General features: G+C 65.2%; 1 protein-coding gene across 7 annotated transcripts in view; it reads right to left on the bottom strand.

The window, feature by feature from the left end:
* Positions 1 to 12,813, bottom strand: part of AGAP3 (ArfGAP with GTPase domain, ankyrin repeat and PH domain 3) — a 54,948-nt gene that overhangs the window by 20,010 nt on the left and 22,125 nt on the right. For 3 of the 7 annotated variants that reach the window (XM_043589937.1, XM_043589939.1, XM_043589938.1), the window contains exons 2-9: positions 8,103 to 8,161; positions 7,748 to 7,835; positions 7,459 to 7,544; positions 7,173 to 7,314; positions 6,647 to 6,781; positions 6,359 to 6,486; positions 4,613 to 4,771; positions 1,005 to 1,097 (exon numbers count right to left, since the gene is read on the bottom strand). In XM_043589937.1, the coding sequence (XP_043445872.1) occupies positions 1,005 to 1,097; positions 4,613 to 4,771; positions 6,359 to 6,486; positions 6,647 to 6,781; positions 7,173 to 7,314; positions 7,459 to 7,544; positions 7,748 to 7,835; positions 8,103 to 8,161 (890 nt within the window). Of the gene's footprint in view, positions 1 to 1,004; positions 1,098 to 1,257; positions 2,202 to 4,612; positions 4,772 to 6,358; positions 6,487 to 6,646; positions 6,782 to 7,172; positions 7,315 to 7,458; positions 7,545 to 7,747; positions 7,836 to 8,102; positions 8,162 to 9,411; positions 10,334 to 12,813 lie in introns of those variants that run through there. The other 4 variants (XM_043589941.1, XM_043589942.1, XM_043589943.1 and 1 more) reach the window with 4 other exon arrangements.

Genomic DNA, 12,813 nt, shown 5'->3' with positions numbered 1-12,813 from the left:
TGACGGGTAGTTCCCTGCTTTCTGGGACCCTGACGCTTCCAGGGGTCTCCATTCTAAATAACCTTCACTGTGGGGTCGGAATCTCACTCTCACATAGGAATTCTGGTCAGACTGCCCATGGGCCCCAGCAGGCCCAGCCTGGAGGACTAACCCGACCCCAGGGCCCGGGCCTGGCCAAGCTCTGGTGGTCTGGCCACACCAGTCTCCTGTGTGGTCAACACCCGACAGACAACGTGGCCCCTGTAGACACGGCGCGTCTCACCACCAGCTCCCAAGATCCGCGCCGGGCCCAGCAGACCAACCAACCAAGCCACCGCCCCCAACCTCATGGGCACCTCAGAGACGGACACCTCCTCGCTTCACCCCCATCCAGCTCAGCAGCTCAAGAACCCTGCTCGACACACCGCCATCTTTGCATAAGGACGCCCTCCGTTGTTCAATGTCTTTTTCTGGCACGGGGACCGCTCTGGGGGCGGGGGGGGGGGGGGGGGGGCGGTTGTCTAGTGACCCAGCCCTGCCAGGCAGAGACTCAGAAAAAAAAGGGGGGCCAGGAGGGGGCAGCCCAACTCAGCTCCTCATTAACCAGCGAACAGAGGCTCGTGTGGACAGAACTGCACCAATGAACCCAGGGGAGGACCAGCCCTCCCGGGGTACCCTTTTGTGAATTCCTTTTCTGGGACTGGGAGAGGTGGGCCAGGTCGCCCGGCTCCAGAAGCGCCAGCCCGCGCGGGCCAGCGGGTGAGGACGGCAGGTGGCTCTCTGCTGCCCCCCGGTGGTGGTGAGGAGGACGCGGCCGAGCTCCCGCCCGGTAGCCTCTCTTCCCAGGGGGGTTTGCCCTCAGCAGGCGATCCGCTCTCTCATTGAGGATTCAGGCCCGGCAGGGGCAGTGCTGGCCTTACAGTAACCAGCCCCCAGAGGCGCTGAAGAGCGCCGCCCTCCAGCGTTTCCTGGGCCTCATCCCTCACCTCCACTGCTCTCTGGCCACAGGGGAAGGGACTGCTGACCTGTTTGATGGGGATGGCCCGACCGCTCCCGATGCTGTCCACCTTGCAGTCGGCGGCTTTCTTTTCCCTGTCCAAGTCGGCACCCTTTCGAGACTGAAAGAGAAAAGAGGAGGCGTGTTAGAGGGGCGCAGGGCCCACGGGGGACAGCTGCCCGCCTGGACTCCCCAGCCCTCCCCTCCTCCCTCCTCCTGGGCAGGCCCTAGCAGTGGGGGCGGGGCCGGGGCGGCGGGACCGGGAAGGAACTGAGACCACGAGTATTCCAACGGGTTTATTCTTACACACGGCACCATACAGAGCAGCACAGGTCACTGAGCCAGGCCCGTCCCTTACAAAAGAGCAAGGACACGAAATACCGAGGGCGCAAGGAGCGCGCAGCCCAGGGGGCTGGGGCGTAAGAGAAGGGAAGGGGCGAGGAGAGGTGGACGGTGGGGCTGAGGGACGGCTGGGAGCACAGGGCACGAGAACCGGGGAGAGCCAAGTCCAGAAGTGAGCGGGCAGGGGCCCGTCTGCGGCACAGACACCACACGGCACGTTGCACCGAGCGCGGTCGGCGAGGCCCGAGGGGCACAGTGGATGGAGAGAGAGAGGAGAGAGGCCAAAAGAGGCCCTGCGCCCCTGCCAGGCTCCTGGGGCAGAGCCCGCCCCAATGCGGATCCTAGGAAACGGGGAGGGGCCAAGAGGGGGAAAGGCAAGCGCGCGCGGCGTGGGCGTGGCGTCCGGAGCGGAGCAGGAACGGCAGGAGTCCATGCAGGAAGGAGCAGAGGAGGGAGGGGCGGGAAAGCTCCCCCCAGGAGCAGCTGGGCCGGGGCGGGCGCTCGGACGCCCCCGCCCCTCGGGGGCCTCGTTGCGCTGGCCCGGGGCGCCGGGCGTGGGGCCGAGCTCCCTTCTTCTCCATGCAGCGAGCCTGGCGCAGCGCGTCCAGCCGGGCCTGGTCCCCCGGCAGCCCCCAGCCGCGGGCTCCAGCGTTCCTAGCCTTCCCTGGGGGTGGGGGTTAGTTACAAAGGTTCCTGTGGGTCTCTGGAGTGGGGAGCACGGCGGCCGCTTCTCATCTGAGAGCAGTCCCAAGGCCCGGCCCGCCTCCGGCCCCGCACAGGGGAGAATGTCCAGAGGTGCTGTGTGTCACCACCTGGTCTTCTAATTTGGAAGGAGTTGGAAAGGCCTTTTTGTTGATGAAAAGTTGGAAACAGTGGCACATATCTGCAAATATCGAAAGAATAAAGATTTTGGCAAGTTATACTCAAGCCCCGCACGAGTCGGTCAGCACTGGTGAGGGCAGAGACCCAGGTGCCTGGGGAGAGGAGGCAGCGGGATGAAGAGGAGGAGGAGGAGGAGGAGGAGGCGGTGGCGGCAGAGGCCGCTGGGCAGTCCATCTCATCGGGGAATGTTCGCCACTGGGCAGCCGGGGCCCCTGTCCCTCCTGTTGTCCCAGGCTGCCAGGAGCCGAGGACACAGGGCACAGGACTGCAAATGCAGCGCGGGGGGGTGGGGGGGGGGGTGTCAACCGAGGGAGCAGAAAGAATCGGGCCAGAGGCTGCTGCCCGCAGCTCCACCATCAGCACCTGCCCGGGGTGTCTCCTGGGCGCCACGGCCTCTGCCCCTTCGGCCCAGGGAGGAGGAAGGTGGATGGGGACTACCACCACCGGGTCCCCGGAGCAAAGAGCTGGTTGGGGGGGGGGGTGCAGCCTGCCCCAGCCAGGCTGGTGAGCCAGGAGGCCCCCCCAACCACCGGAGGATCCCTGGGAGCCCCGAGGGGCAGCCCCCCGCCCCCCCACCCCAGCCCAGGATGGGAACCGGGGCAAGAGTGGCAACAGAATGAGTACATGAAGTCATGGGGGAGACTGGGGACATCGATGGCCACATCCAGGGGGGTGGGTCACAAGGACACCAGGCCACAGAGCAGGCGTGGCTCTGCTGGGGAGGACGATGAGGGCGAGGAGGTGGCCCCAACAGCAACGATGAGAGGGGGAGGTCCCGAGATGCACTCCTGGAGACGGACATGTCTCGAGGCCTCCTCGTGGACAATGGCGCAAGTGAGGTCACCATGGAAACAATGGAAAGAAAAACTAAGGTCGCCACAGTGAAGATGGAGAGAATGAAAGGGCCCGAGGGAAGGCTGTGCCATGGGCGCGCGCAGCAAGGATGGCAGGCGGAGGCAGCACAGCGGAGCAGGCAGCGGAGAGCACAGGGCAGGGGGCACGAGGGGCCGCGGCGAGGAGGCCGGGAGCTGCGCACGGACGGTGGATAGAAGGGGGGGCAGAGGGAGGAGAGCGTGCCCTGGGGTGTTGCAGGCCTGGCAGCGGAGGAAGTGGGAGGTTCGGGATGGTGCTGAGGGAGCGGGTGTCAGACAGCAGATGCCAAGGGCGCAGACGGCGGTCACTGCAAACACAGGCACCCGAGGGCTCTACGGCAGCGGCAGCAGCGGGCGTGGGCACAAGCAGGCAGCCCAGGGCTCTGTGTGTCTCAATGGGCATGAACAGAAACAAAAAGCTTCAGGTCTAGGCAGGGTCGGGGCCGGGGAAGTGCCATGCGGCGGCAGCTGTCAGCAGGAAGGGTTGGTCGGCATGGACAAGGAGGGGGCACACGGCAGGCACAGGGCGGACGGACCGGGGCACACCGGGAGCGGCAGTGTGCCGGGCGGGCGGAGGCGAGAATGAATGAACAAGGCCTGGGGGCACTGGCTCTGTCTGGGCGGGGCTCCCGAGAGCCTGGCGGGGCCGGCCGCGGGACCAGGCTGGGGACCAAGCCCTGATGGTCCGAAAGAGGCGCACGGACTGACGCAGCAGTACAGAGTGATCTCCTGAGAATCCACACGGGCAGCTCAGCCACCTGTGTCTGACCCAAGCCTCCCAGAATGACCCAGCCAAGTCCCGGCTGGAGGTGAGGGGCTGGGGGCACTGTGTCTCAGATGCTGGGGGCACCTAAGAGCTGAGGGGCTGGGCCCCTAGCAGTGGAAGGCAGTGGAAGGTCCCTGGTGTGAGGTCTGTGAGGGCGGGAGCCTGACTGAGGGCTGGAGGTGGGGAGGTGAGGCCTGGGGAAAGCTGTCTAAGCCTTTGGGGGACCCACAGGCGCGGGTGGGAAGCGTAAGGTCACAGAGAAAACAGAGTGCGGACAAGGAGGCCTGAGCCCCCCATTCTGGCTCCACCAGCTAATCTCCGTGCGGCCTTGGGCCAAAAACTTAGGGGGCTCAGTTCACAACTGTGGAATCAAGAGCGTCGGGCAGGGGGTGGAGGGAGCAGGGAGTTAGGACAGACACGTCCAAAGATCCTTCAAGCTAAGCTGGCCCAGAAGACCTAAGGGTCAGGGAGAGGGGGTGAGTGTATGCAGCGGAGGCAGGACAGTATGTATGGATACGCTGCGGGAAAGCCCTTGTGGGCACAGAAGAACAATCTGGAAGAGTCTGGATGTGCGCGAGGGCCCTGGTAAGGGGCCCATGGAAGCTGTGTGTGTCTGTGCAGATGGAGAGCCTGCGGTGGCATCTTCCCGACTCAGGCTGCCCCGTGGCCCGGCCGTCTGCGGTTCTTGCCTGCTCCCTCCCAGCTGGGGGCTGGGTCCCGCCTACTCAGTGAAGCCAGCCGGGCAGGTGCCAGGGCAGGGCTCGGGGCACATACCGTGAAGATGTTGGAGCGCCGCTTGGACTGCTTGCGGACGGGTGTGGGGGTGGAGGAGGCCGCCACGGTCTCGATGCGCAGCTCCCGCTGGCTGACGCTGGGGGTGGAGGGGACTGAGGATGAGTAGTCGCTGAAGGCGCTGCTGCCGCCATTCGTGGCCTAAGGACAGAGAGGGCTGCTGAGGGCTGCTCTGGGGTGAGGGGCAGGCAGCAGGTGGGAGCTGGGAACCCCTGAGGCATGGGGACCTGGCCTGGGACTCACGGGGCAGCAGAGGCGGCCTGGAGGCCAGCGGGACGCAGTCAGTACCGCACGGGGCTGCCCCCCGAGAGCCCCGGCAGGGGTGATTCTGTGCCCACCAGCGAGCTGAATCAGAGGCAGCGCTTGCGGGCCAGTGTTAAGTGACAGAGGTGAGAGTTAAGTGAGCGCACTGTGGGGTCTTATCTCACGGGTGGGTCTGGCGCGAAGCAAGAGGTCACCTTGGATGAGCTCCCAGGTCCTATGCCAAAGAGGCAGGAGGCCAGGGTGGGGCTCAGGGGGGCCAGGGGAGCCTGAGGCCTGCTTCTGGACAGTGTGTGCGACAGGGGCAGGGGTCCGGGAGAGCCGAGGCCCGAGAGCAGACCAGAGCAAAGACTGCCACCAGAGTAAGCGGATGAGGGACAGAGGTGGGACAGGAAGAGAGACAGAAGGGATCACAGGATGGAGACAGAGAGTGCACAGCAGTGACTGCCCTGGGACCCGGGAAACACGTACGGCCCAAGGCCTGCTCCCTGCCTGCCCGTAAGACGGTCACTGGGTAGAGAAGGTGTCCCGCCCTGACAGCCTCTTCGAATCCTCCCCTGCGCACAAAGAGCACAACGCTGGCCCTCAGCCGGCAGAGCCACCCGGCAGGGCCCGCGCGCAGAGCCGAGATGTACACGCCCTGAAATGTGCCAGCTGAGGCGCAGCGGTTCAGAGATAGTGAAGACAGACCTCTTCTCCGTGGGGGACGCTTTCAGGGAAACTAAACTGTCTGTCTTCTACACACTAAAGGAGGGGCCTCTGGAAAAAGCCACCAGACTGTCCTCAGGAAGCTGGTGGGCCGGGGTGGGCCCTCAAGACAACAGCCCTTGGCGGAAGGAGAGCGGAGGTTGTCCGCCTGACCACTCGATCCGGCTCATCTGTGACGACCCAGGGCTTTCTGCAGAGCCGGCCATGGAGTCGGGGAAACAGTTACAAAAGGAAGGGCCAGACCCAAACGCCAAGGGCCAGGAAACAACCAGGCAGTAGGCAGCGAGCGGGCAGGCATCCGAGGGGCATTACGGGAAAAGTACGGGCAGGACCCGGCTCGGAACACCCCTAACGCCCCTCACGGCACAAAGGCCATTGGTCCCTGTGGGGCACGTGCTGTCCTTCCAAATTCAGGCCCCACAGGTGAGGGGCAAGCGGGCCTAAGAGAACTCTTCTGCGCCTCCCGAGTGTGGCTCCGCGGGGCGTAGCTCCTGACACGGCTCTATCGGCACCGACCTGAGCGAGCTCTCAGGATGCTTCAGCTAAAGTGGCTGCAGGGATGGACACTACGGGGAGGCGGTCACCACGGGGCACAGATGAGGCCAGGCCAGGCGTGCAGGCGATGGGGGACTCAAGCCAGCGCTTCCACACGATCCGCAAGGCGCGAGAGCAGACGGGGTGGGGACACGCAGGCAGACAGACAGGATGATGAGGGCGGTGGGGAGGACACATGGCGGGAGGCGGGGAGGCTGGCCGCACCTGGTTGATGTGCACGGCCGGGATGGAGGCAGCGGACACTGCCGAGTGGCTGGGGGAGTTGGGCAGTGACTTGCAGGGCCCGATGGCCAGCTGCTGCTTCTTCCGCAAGGCCACGACCTTCTGGGCCACTGCAGGGGACAGCAGAGTCAGTTACCCCTCTGGGGGGAAAGGGAGAAGCCCGGCTTAGAGCCGTCCCCCGCCCCCACCAGGGCCCACGGCCCCCCGCCGGCCGCAGAGCCTCCTGCACCGCGCTCCGGGGGGCGCCGTCCCGCCCCGCGCCCGAGTTACCGTCCTGGAAGACGCGCTCCACGTTGAGCCCGTAGGTAGAGCACGTCTCGTAGTAGGTGCAGCGCTTCAAGTCTGTGGACAGCTTGCGGGCCCTGCTGTCGTCGATGACCCGGGGGTTTGCGGCACTGATGGCGTCTGTCGGAGGCGGGAGGGTGGGAATTTACTCAGCCGGCTGAGAAGCAGGTGCCACGGCCAGGGAGGGTCGTTGGGGCAGAGGCCGGGTGGGCGGGGAGCCGAGACGGCGGGCGACACGGAGCACAAGCGTAAGGGCCTCCAGGCCTTAGACCAGCCCTGCCACCGACTCAGAGGAGAAATGAGCCAGCTGCCCTGTTCCCGCGTCTCAAAAGACATGGGCGCGATCGTCACGCAGGTGGGAGGGTCTAGCGGGGGGGGGGGAGATCCAGCGTGCGCGCGCACGGCAAGGAGGCGCTGCCCGTTCTGGGGTGACACCAGGGCTCAGGAAGCACCGAGAGGGGAGGGACCCGGGACCACGCCTCCCCCGTGCCAGCCCCGTGTGCCCGCTCACCCTGCGTGCCCACCAACACCATGGGCACCTCGCTGGCATTGCGGAAGCTGCACAGCCGCAGGAAGTAGTTGTACACGGTCTGGAAGCTGATTTCATCCTCCAGGCTGAACACAAACACCACCGCGTCCACCCAGGCAGCAAACTAGGGGGACGGAGCAGAATTACCACCCTCACCTGCTCACGGGCAACCTCTGCGCCCCTGTCCACACACACACAGCTTTGCCCAGCCCCAACCAGATCCTCGGGAAAGGGGCGCCACGGGCCGGGGCTGGGGCAGGAGCGTCACCTGGAGCTCAGGGGGGCCTCCTTCATCTCGGATCAGCAGCAGGTAACTCTGGCCATCCACCACAATCTCCTTCTTAAACCGACCCCCTAGGACAGAGTGCACGGTCAGGCCCCAAACTGGGAGAGCCCACGGGGGCCAAGCGATTCTGAAATCCACAGCTAGCAACACAGGAGACGGGAGGACTTGGAAGGACAAGGGGCTCCAGCCCCCCCTTTGCACAGACGACAGCAAAGAGAGGAAGGGGGCAGAGGGGCCAGCCTCAGAGCCCAGGCAAGCCAATGACGCTCACCTTCAGGGGACTCTTCCTGGACATACGTCCCTGTCAGATAGCGGTGCACCAGGGCCGACTTCCCACTAGACAGGTTCCCCACAATGCCCTGTGGGAGAGGAAGGGGTGAGAGCAGCGGTCAGAGGGAAGAGACGGGGCAGGAAAGGCAGATGACGTTAGGAAGGAGAGGGGCCAGAGCTAAGGGCCAGAAAGGAAAGGACCAGAAGCAAGGGGCCTCGGAGAGAGGCCAAGACCTGAAAAGGAAGGGTCTGGCATCGGGGGCAAGGGGGTGGGGTGCAGCAGAGCCTGGGCCCACTGCTCTACCCGTACCCACCCAGCCCCAGGGCGGCCTGGACCTCCCACAGGGCTCACTCACCACTTTAAGCTCCGGCACCGAGCGGCTCAGGGTCCACTCCTGGCTGTTCACAAAGGAGTCTGCAGAAGAGAAGGCCACCCATCAGGACCGAGGTGGCACACACCTGTGCTATCTGCAACCAGCTGTGTCCTACACTGCCCCTTCTTGGGCCAAGGCCAGAAAACAGCACGGTCCTGATGGGACCCCAACCCTCACCCCTGATTCCCTAGAGAGCAGCAGGAAAATTCTTCTGGAGGGGACCGGAAGAATGATAGTCCTCAGGGGAGAGGACCCTGAGAGGTGTGGGCCCAGGTACCCCCCGCCTGGGCCTGTGTGCCTCCTGATCTCTTACTGCTCCAGCAGGCGGTTCCCTCCTTGAGCTGTCACACCGGCCTGGTGCCACCAGGGCCCAGATGAGAGGCCTCTCCAATAGGTCTCAGCTCAGACCCAAGCTGGGCTGGGCGCCTGGCAGCTGGGCAGGGGGGCCAGCCTCCTGCGAGTAGGGACAGCTCACCCTCACAGGGTGGGGCCACCCACCACATTCCTAGGCAGGGTGAAGAGGGAGGAGCCCTTACCTGGCCTTGTTCTGTGAAGGGCAGGTTGAATGAATCTAGCCTGCCCAACTGGCCCTCCTCCCCAAGCTCCTCCTTAGTTGGGAGGCCACCACCCTTTCTTTCCCCAGGGACCCGCCTCCTGGGCTGCCTGGGCTCCAGTTCTCAGCTCTGGCCTGCCTCTGGCAGTGTCCCGGGAAAGGAAGCCTCCAGCTGCCCAGAGTCCCCCTCCCCCCCACGGCCAGACCCGTGTTCTTTAAACTCTGCACTGTAACAGACATCCTCCAGCCAGCTCCAGGTGGCCCTGGCCTGGGCGGGCCTCTCTGCCTGCTTGCCCTCCCCAGGCTGTCTCAGAGAGTAGCCACCAGCATCGATCGGGTCCACAAGTAGTCTCAGCTCATCTGCACAAACAGCCGGGAGGGCTCAAGCCCCGCCCTGAAGCTAGAAACTCGTTCAGCCTCCGCCCCTCCTGGGCCTCAATTCTGCAGGTGCCAAAAGTGAGGAAGGGACCTCGTCTCCTACCATACCAGGCCACGGGCCAGAGGTAGCACCCCGCGGCGGGCGACCCCGACTGGACGCACCTGGAAGGCCTCCTCTGCCACGGCCACTTCCCCGGCCCATCAGCGACCCAGAGCCCAAAGGGGCGCCGATCTCACTTGGTCCCTGGCCCCGCACACCACACCCACCTCTCCCAGGCAGGTTCACGGTTTGTTCTCACCCCCGCTCTCAACAAGGGGCTCCAGCCAGAGAGGACTCCCAGGCCGGGTTCTCTCCCTTACCGCTGGGCGCGCCCAGGAGCCCGGGGGCCGCGGCCGCCCGGCGGCTCCACAGCGGCTCGGCGGGCGCGGGCTCCCTCCGGCGGAAGCGGCTGGTGAGCAGTCTCCAGAGGCCGGCGGCGGTGCGGGGCCGGCCGGGCTCGGGCGCGGCGCGCGGGGCCTCGGCGCCCAGCAACAGGTCGCGGCGGCTGGGGAAGGCGCCCAGGGAGCTGGCGTCGCCGTCGCTGCGGGTGCGCGCCCGGGGCAGCAGCCCCGACTCGGCACGCCGGATCTCCTGGCCGCGGCGCAGGCGGAAGCTGAAACTCTTCCTCAGCGCCGACAGGCCGCGCCGGGGACTCGGGGCGCCGCGCCCGCCGCCGCCGCCGCCGCGGAGCACCTGCCAGCGCTGGCTGCTCCACAGCGAGGCGCCCCGCAAGAAGCCCGCGCTGCCCGCGCGGCCCAGCCCCGCGCCCGCGCCCTCGGCCGCCGCCAGCTCCAGGCGGTTCACCTCCAGGAACGTCATGCTGGTGGGCCGCGGCCGCGGCTCCTGGGCCCCCCGCGTGCGGCTGCGCCGGGCCGGCGCGGGGCTGGGCGCCGGGCTGGGCGCGGCCGAGCCAGGGAGCCCCGAAGGCGCGGGCCCCGGAGCCTGCGGGCGGCCGTCGGCGGGGCCGCGGCGGCCGAGGCGCGGGCGCAGGAGGCCGAGCAGCAGGCTGCGGGCGCCGGCGGGCGGCGGCCCCGGGCCTCCCGAGCACACGCTCCGCGGCCGCGCCGGCTGTTCGCGCGCGGCGCTCAGGGCGGCCTGGAGGGCGACGGCGGCGCGGCCGGTCGGGGCGCCGTGCAGGTCCAGCGAGTCGCAGACGCTGAGGGCGCGGCGGCAGGCGGCGGGCCGCTCCCGGCTGCAACTGTCCCCGGGCGGCCAGCCCCGCTCCATGCTCAGGGCCCGCGGGCAAGGGCCAGGCCCATGGCGAGGGGCGCGGGGCTGGGCCCGGGCCGGGGCCGCGGCCGGGGCGCACGGACCTCCGGCCTCTGGGCACCTGGTGTCGGGCGACGGAGTCCCTCAACGCTTCCACCTCGCAGCCGGCAAGCCCAGACCTGGAGAGGCCTGCAGCCAGCCCCGCAAGGAGAGGCGGCAAGCCTGGCCTGGAACACCCTGGAACGGCGGCACCAGGGGAGTCGGCCTGCTGGGGCAGCCCCCGGAGCCCTCAGAAAACAGGAAATTCCAGCCCAGGGCTCCTCCTCGGATTGGGGCAAGTAGGTGAGGAGCCGTCATTACCAGCAGGGCCAAATAAATAACAGTCCTCAGCAAGCCACACACCGGGCCCTGTTTTGGACAGAAGTGGGCATTTGCTCTTTCTCTGAAGCACCAAACAGGCGATACACCACGGGGCCCAGAATGATGAAAAGCTTCAGGGAGCAGTCAGGAGGCAAGTCATAGGCCCTCGCTGACCCTCAGCCTCCTTATCTGTAAAATGGGGGGCCTGACTGGGGTCATCCTTAGTTTGGGGCTGAGACATTCTGAGGTTGGGAAACTCCAGAATCAGAGTCGCTGGCTCTTCTGTTAGTGGCTGAGGTGATCTTCTCCCTCAGAGACTAGAACATTGTCTAGACTGGGTTAAGTGTCCCGCCTAAGGGCAGCAGAAAGTCAACGGGTAAAACCTTCGGGCCCGGGCCACACAGTTCTGGACGAAGCGACTCATTTCTGGTCTGAGGTCTCCAGTGTCCTGCTTGCTGGGTCGCACCTCCTGCTGTGCAGGAGGCTGTGCAGAGGCTGGCCTGCCGAGGTGAAGTGCTCGCCCTCAATACTGGCTGGGGCCTGACGCTCACTCCCTCGGAGCTCCGATTCCTGTCCTGTCCGCGCATGTGGGCTGCACCAGAGACTCGTTGAGTGCATCGCTCACCCAGGGGCAGGGGGCTGGCCCGCTGTGCTTTCCAGCGCATTTTAAACATCAGGCCTCGGCCATGAGCTGGTTTACCAGAATCCACAAGGACCATGAGCAGGCAGAGAAACCAGCTTAGGCAGCGACAAGGATAAGGGGGGGCCCCCGCACGCGCTTTAAAAGAATACTCCCAAGTTTCCTCCACCCCCAGTCCGGCCCAACTGCCAACGTCCCTCTCAGCCTCAGAATTCCAAGTTCCTGGTTAGAAGCAAAGTGGCACATTCCTGAGGGGGCTGGGGTGGGGGAATGCCTAAGGAAGGCAGAGCCTCTCCACCCTAGGTGCTCCCGAAGAACCCAGAGCTGGAAACTCTCAAGTCCCGGGCTGGATCTCCCAGGGCTGGAGAGCCCCGGGGGTGATTGCCTATTTTCCTGGGACTAGTTATTAACAGTGATGGGGATGGCTTCTCCCTCTCCGGGATGCATAGCCCCCAGATAATAGATGGTTCCACAGAGGAACCTTCCCCAGGATCCTTCAGGCATGGAGACGGCCCTGGAACCCTGACTCGCTTTTCCACATTTAAGTCTCCCACACTCAACTTCCCTATCTGCCTATCTGTCTGTCTGCCCTCCCTCTCACATACACCCGGGGAGTTACCCCTCCCCAGAAGACCAAAGCTGCTTATCACCAACCGTCCCCCCCAAGCCAGTGAAATTGCAAACACCAGACAGCGGCTATGCCTGGGGACTGAGAAGGGACAGGGCTGCTGTAGAACCCCACTGGCTGTCTCCGTGGGAGAGGAGCAGGACAGCATAAAGGGGAAGAGGCTCCCAGACAGACACACACGCATACGTGCTGTGGGGACACAGACATCAGTGGCTTCCCCGAGAAGGGAAAAACACCTTACATTCTGGGAGGATGCACCAGCTCCTGGCTCCCACGGCACCTGCAGAATCCAGTCCAAGCAAAATGCTCAGCCTGCGTCAGTTCCCAAACCTGCAACAGCGTCCTCATCCTCACCTGGCTGCCTCTTTCCTATCCCCCCTTCCCGGACCCAGAGAAGGACACCTGCCTACACATAAATACCGCCGGGACACCAAGCCAGCCGAAGATCTCAGGAACGAGAACAGCACGGACACATACCTCCCTTTCTCATTGGCGTCAGCCCCTGGTCAAGACGAAGTCTGTGTTCTGCCTGACAAGATTCTGCTCCAAAGAGATGTGGCAAACACAGCCCCAAAGACCTGAGGCCCCTCCTAAAAAGCTTCAAGCTGGGGTCACGGGAAGAGCACTGAAATCCCGCGACGCTGGCCCTGAGTTCGCAGAGTCCTAGGGTCATCAGAAACACCAGGCTAACTCTTGCTGAGGGGTGAAACAGTCCGTGGCAATTTCTGGGGGAATTAAAGACACAGTTTCGCAGGATGCCTGGATGCCTGCGGTGTGCACTCGGGGAGCGGGGGGGTGGGGGAGAGAATGGACACACTTTACCTGGAAGCAGACAGTACGGAAAACGAGCGGTAATATCAGAAGCCGACTCTACATGTATCCACA

This window comes from Prionailurus bengalensis, chromosome A2 (assembly GCF_016509475.1).
Source record: "Prionailurus bengalensis isolate Pbe53 chromosome A2, Fcat_Pben_1.1_paternal_pri, whole genome shotgun sequence".
Taxonomy (NCBI): Eukaryota; Metazoa; Chordata; class Mammalia; order Carnivora; family Felidae; genus Prionailurus; species Prionailurus bengalensis.
The sequence above is the reverse complement of the archived record's forward strand: the minus strand, read 5'-3'. Positions and strand labels throughout refer to the sequence as shown.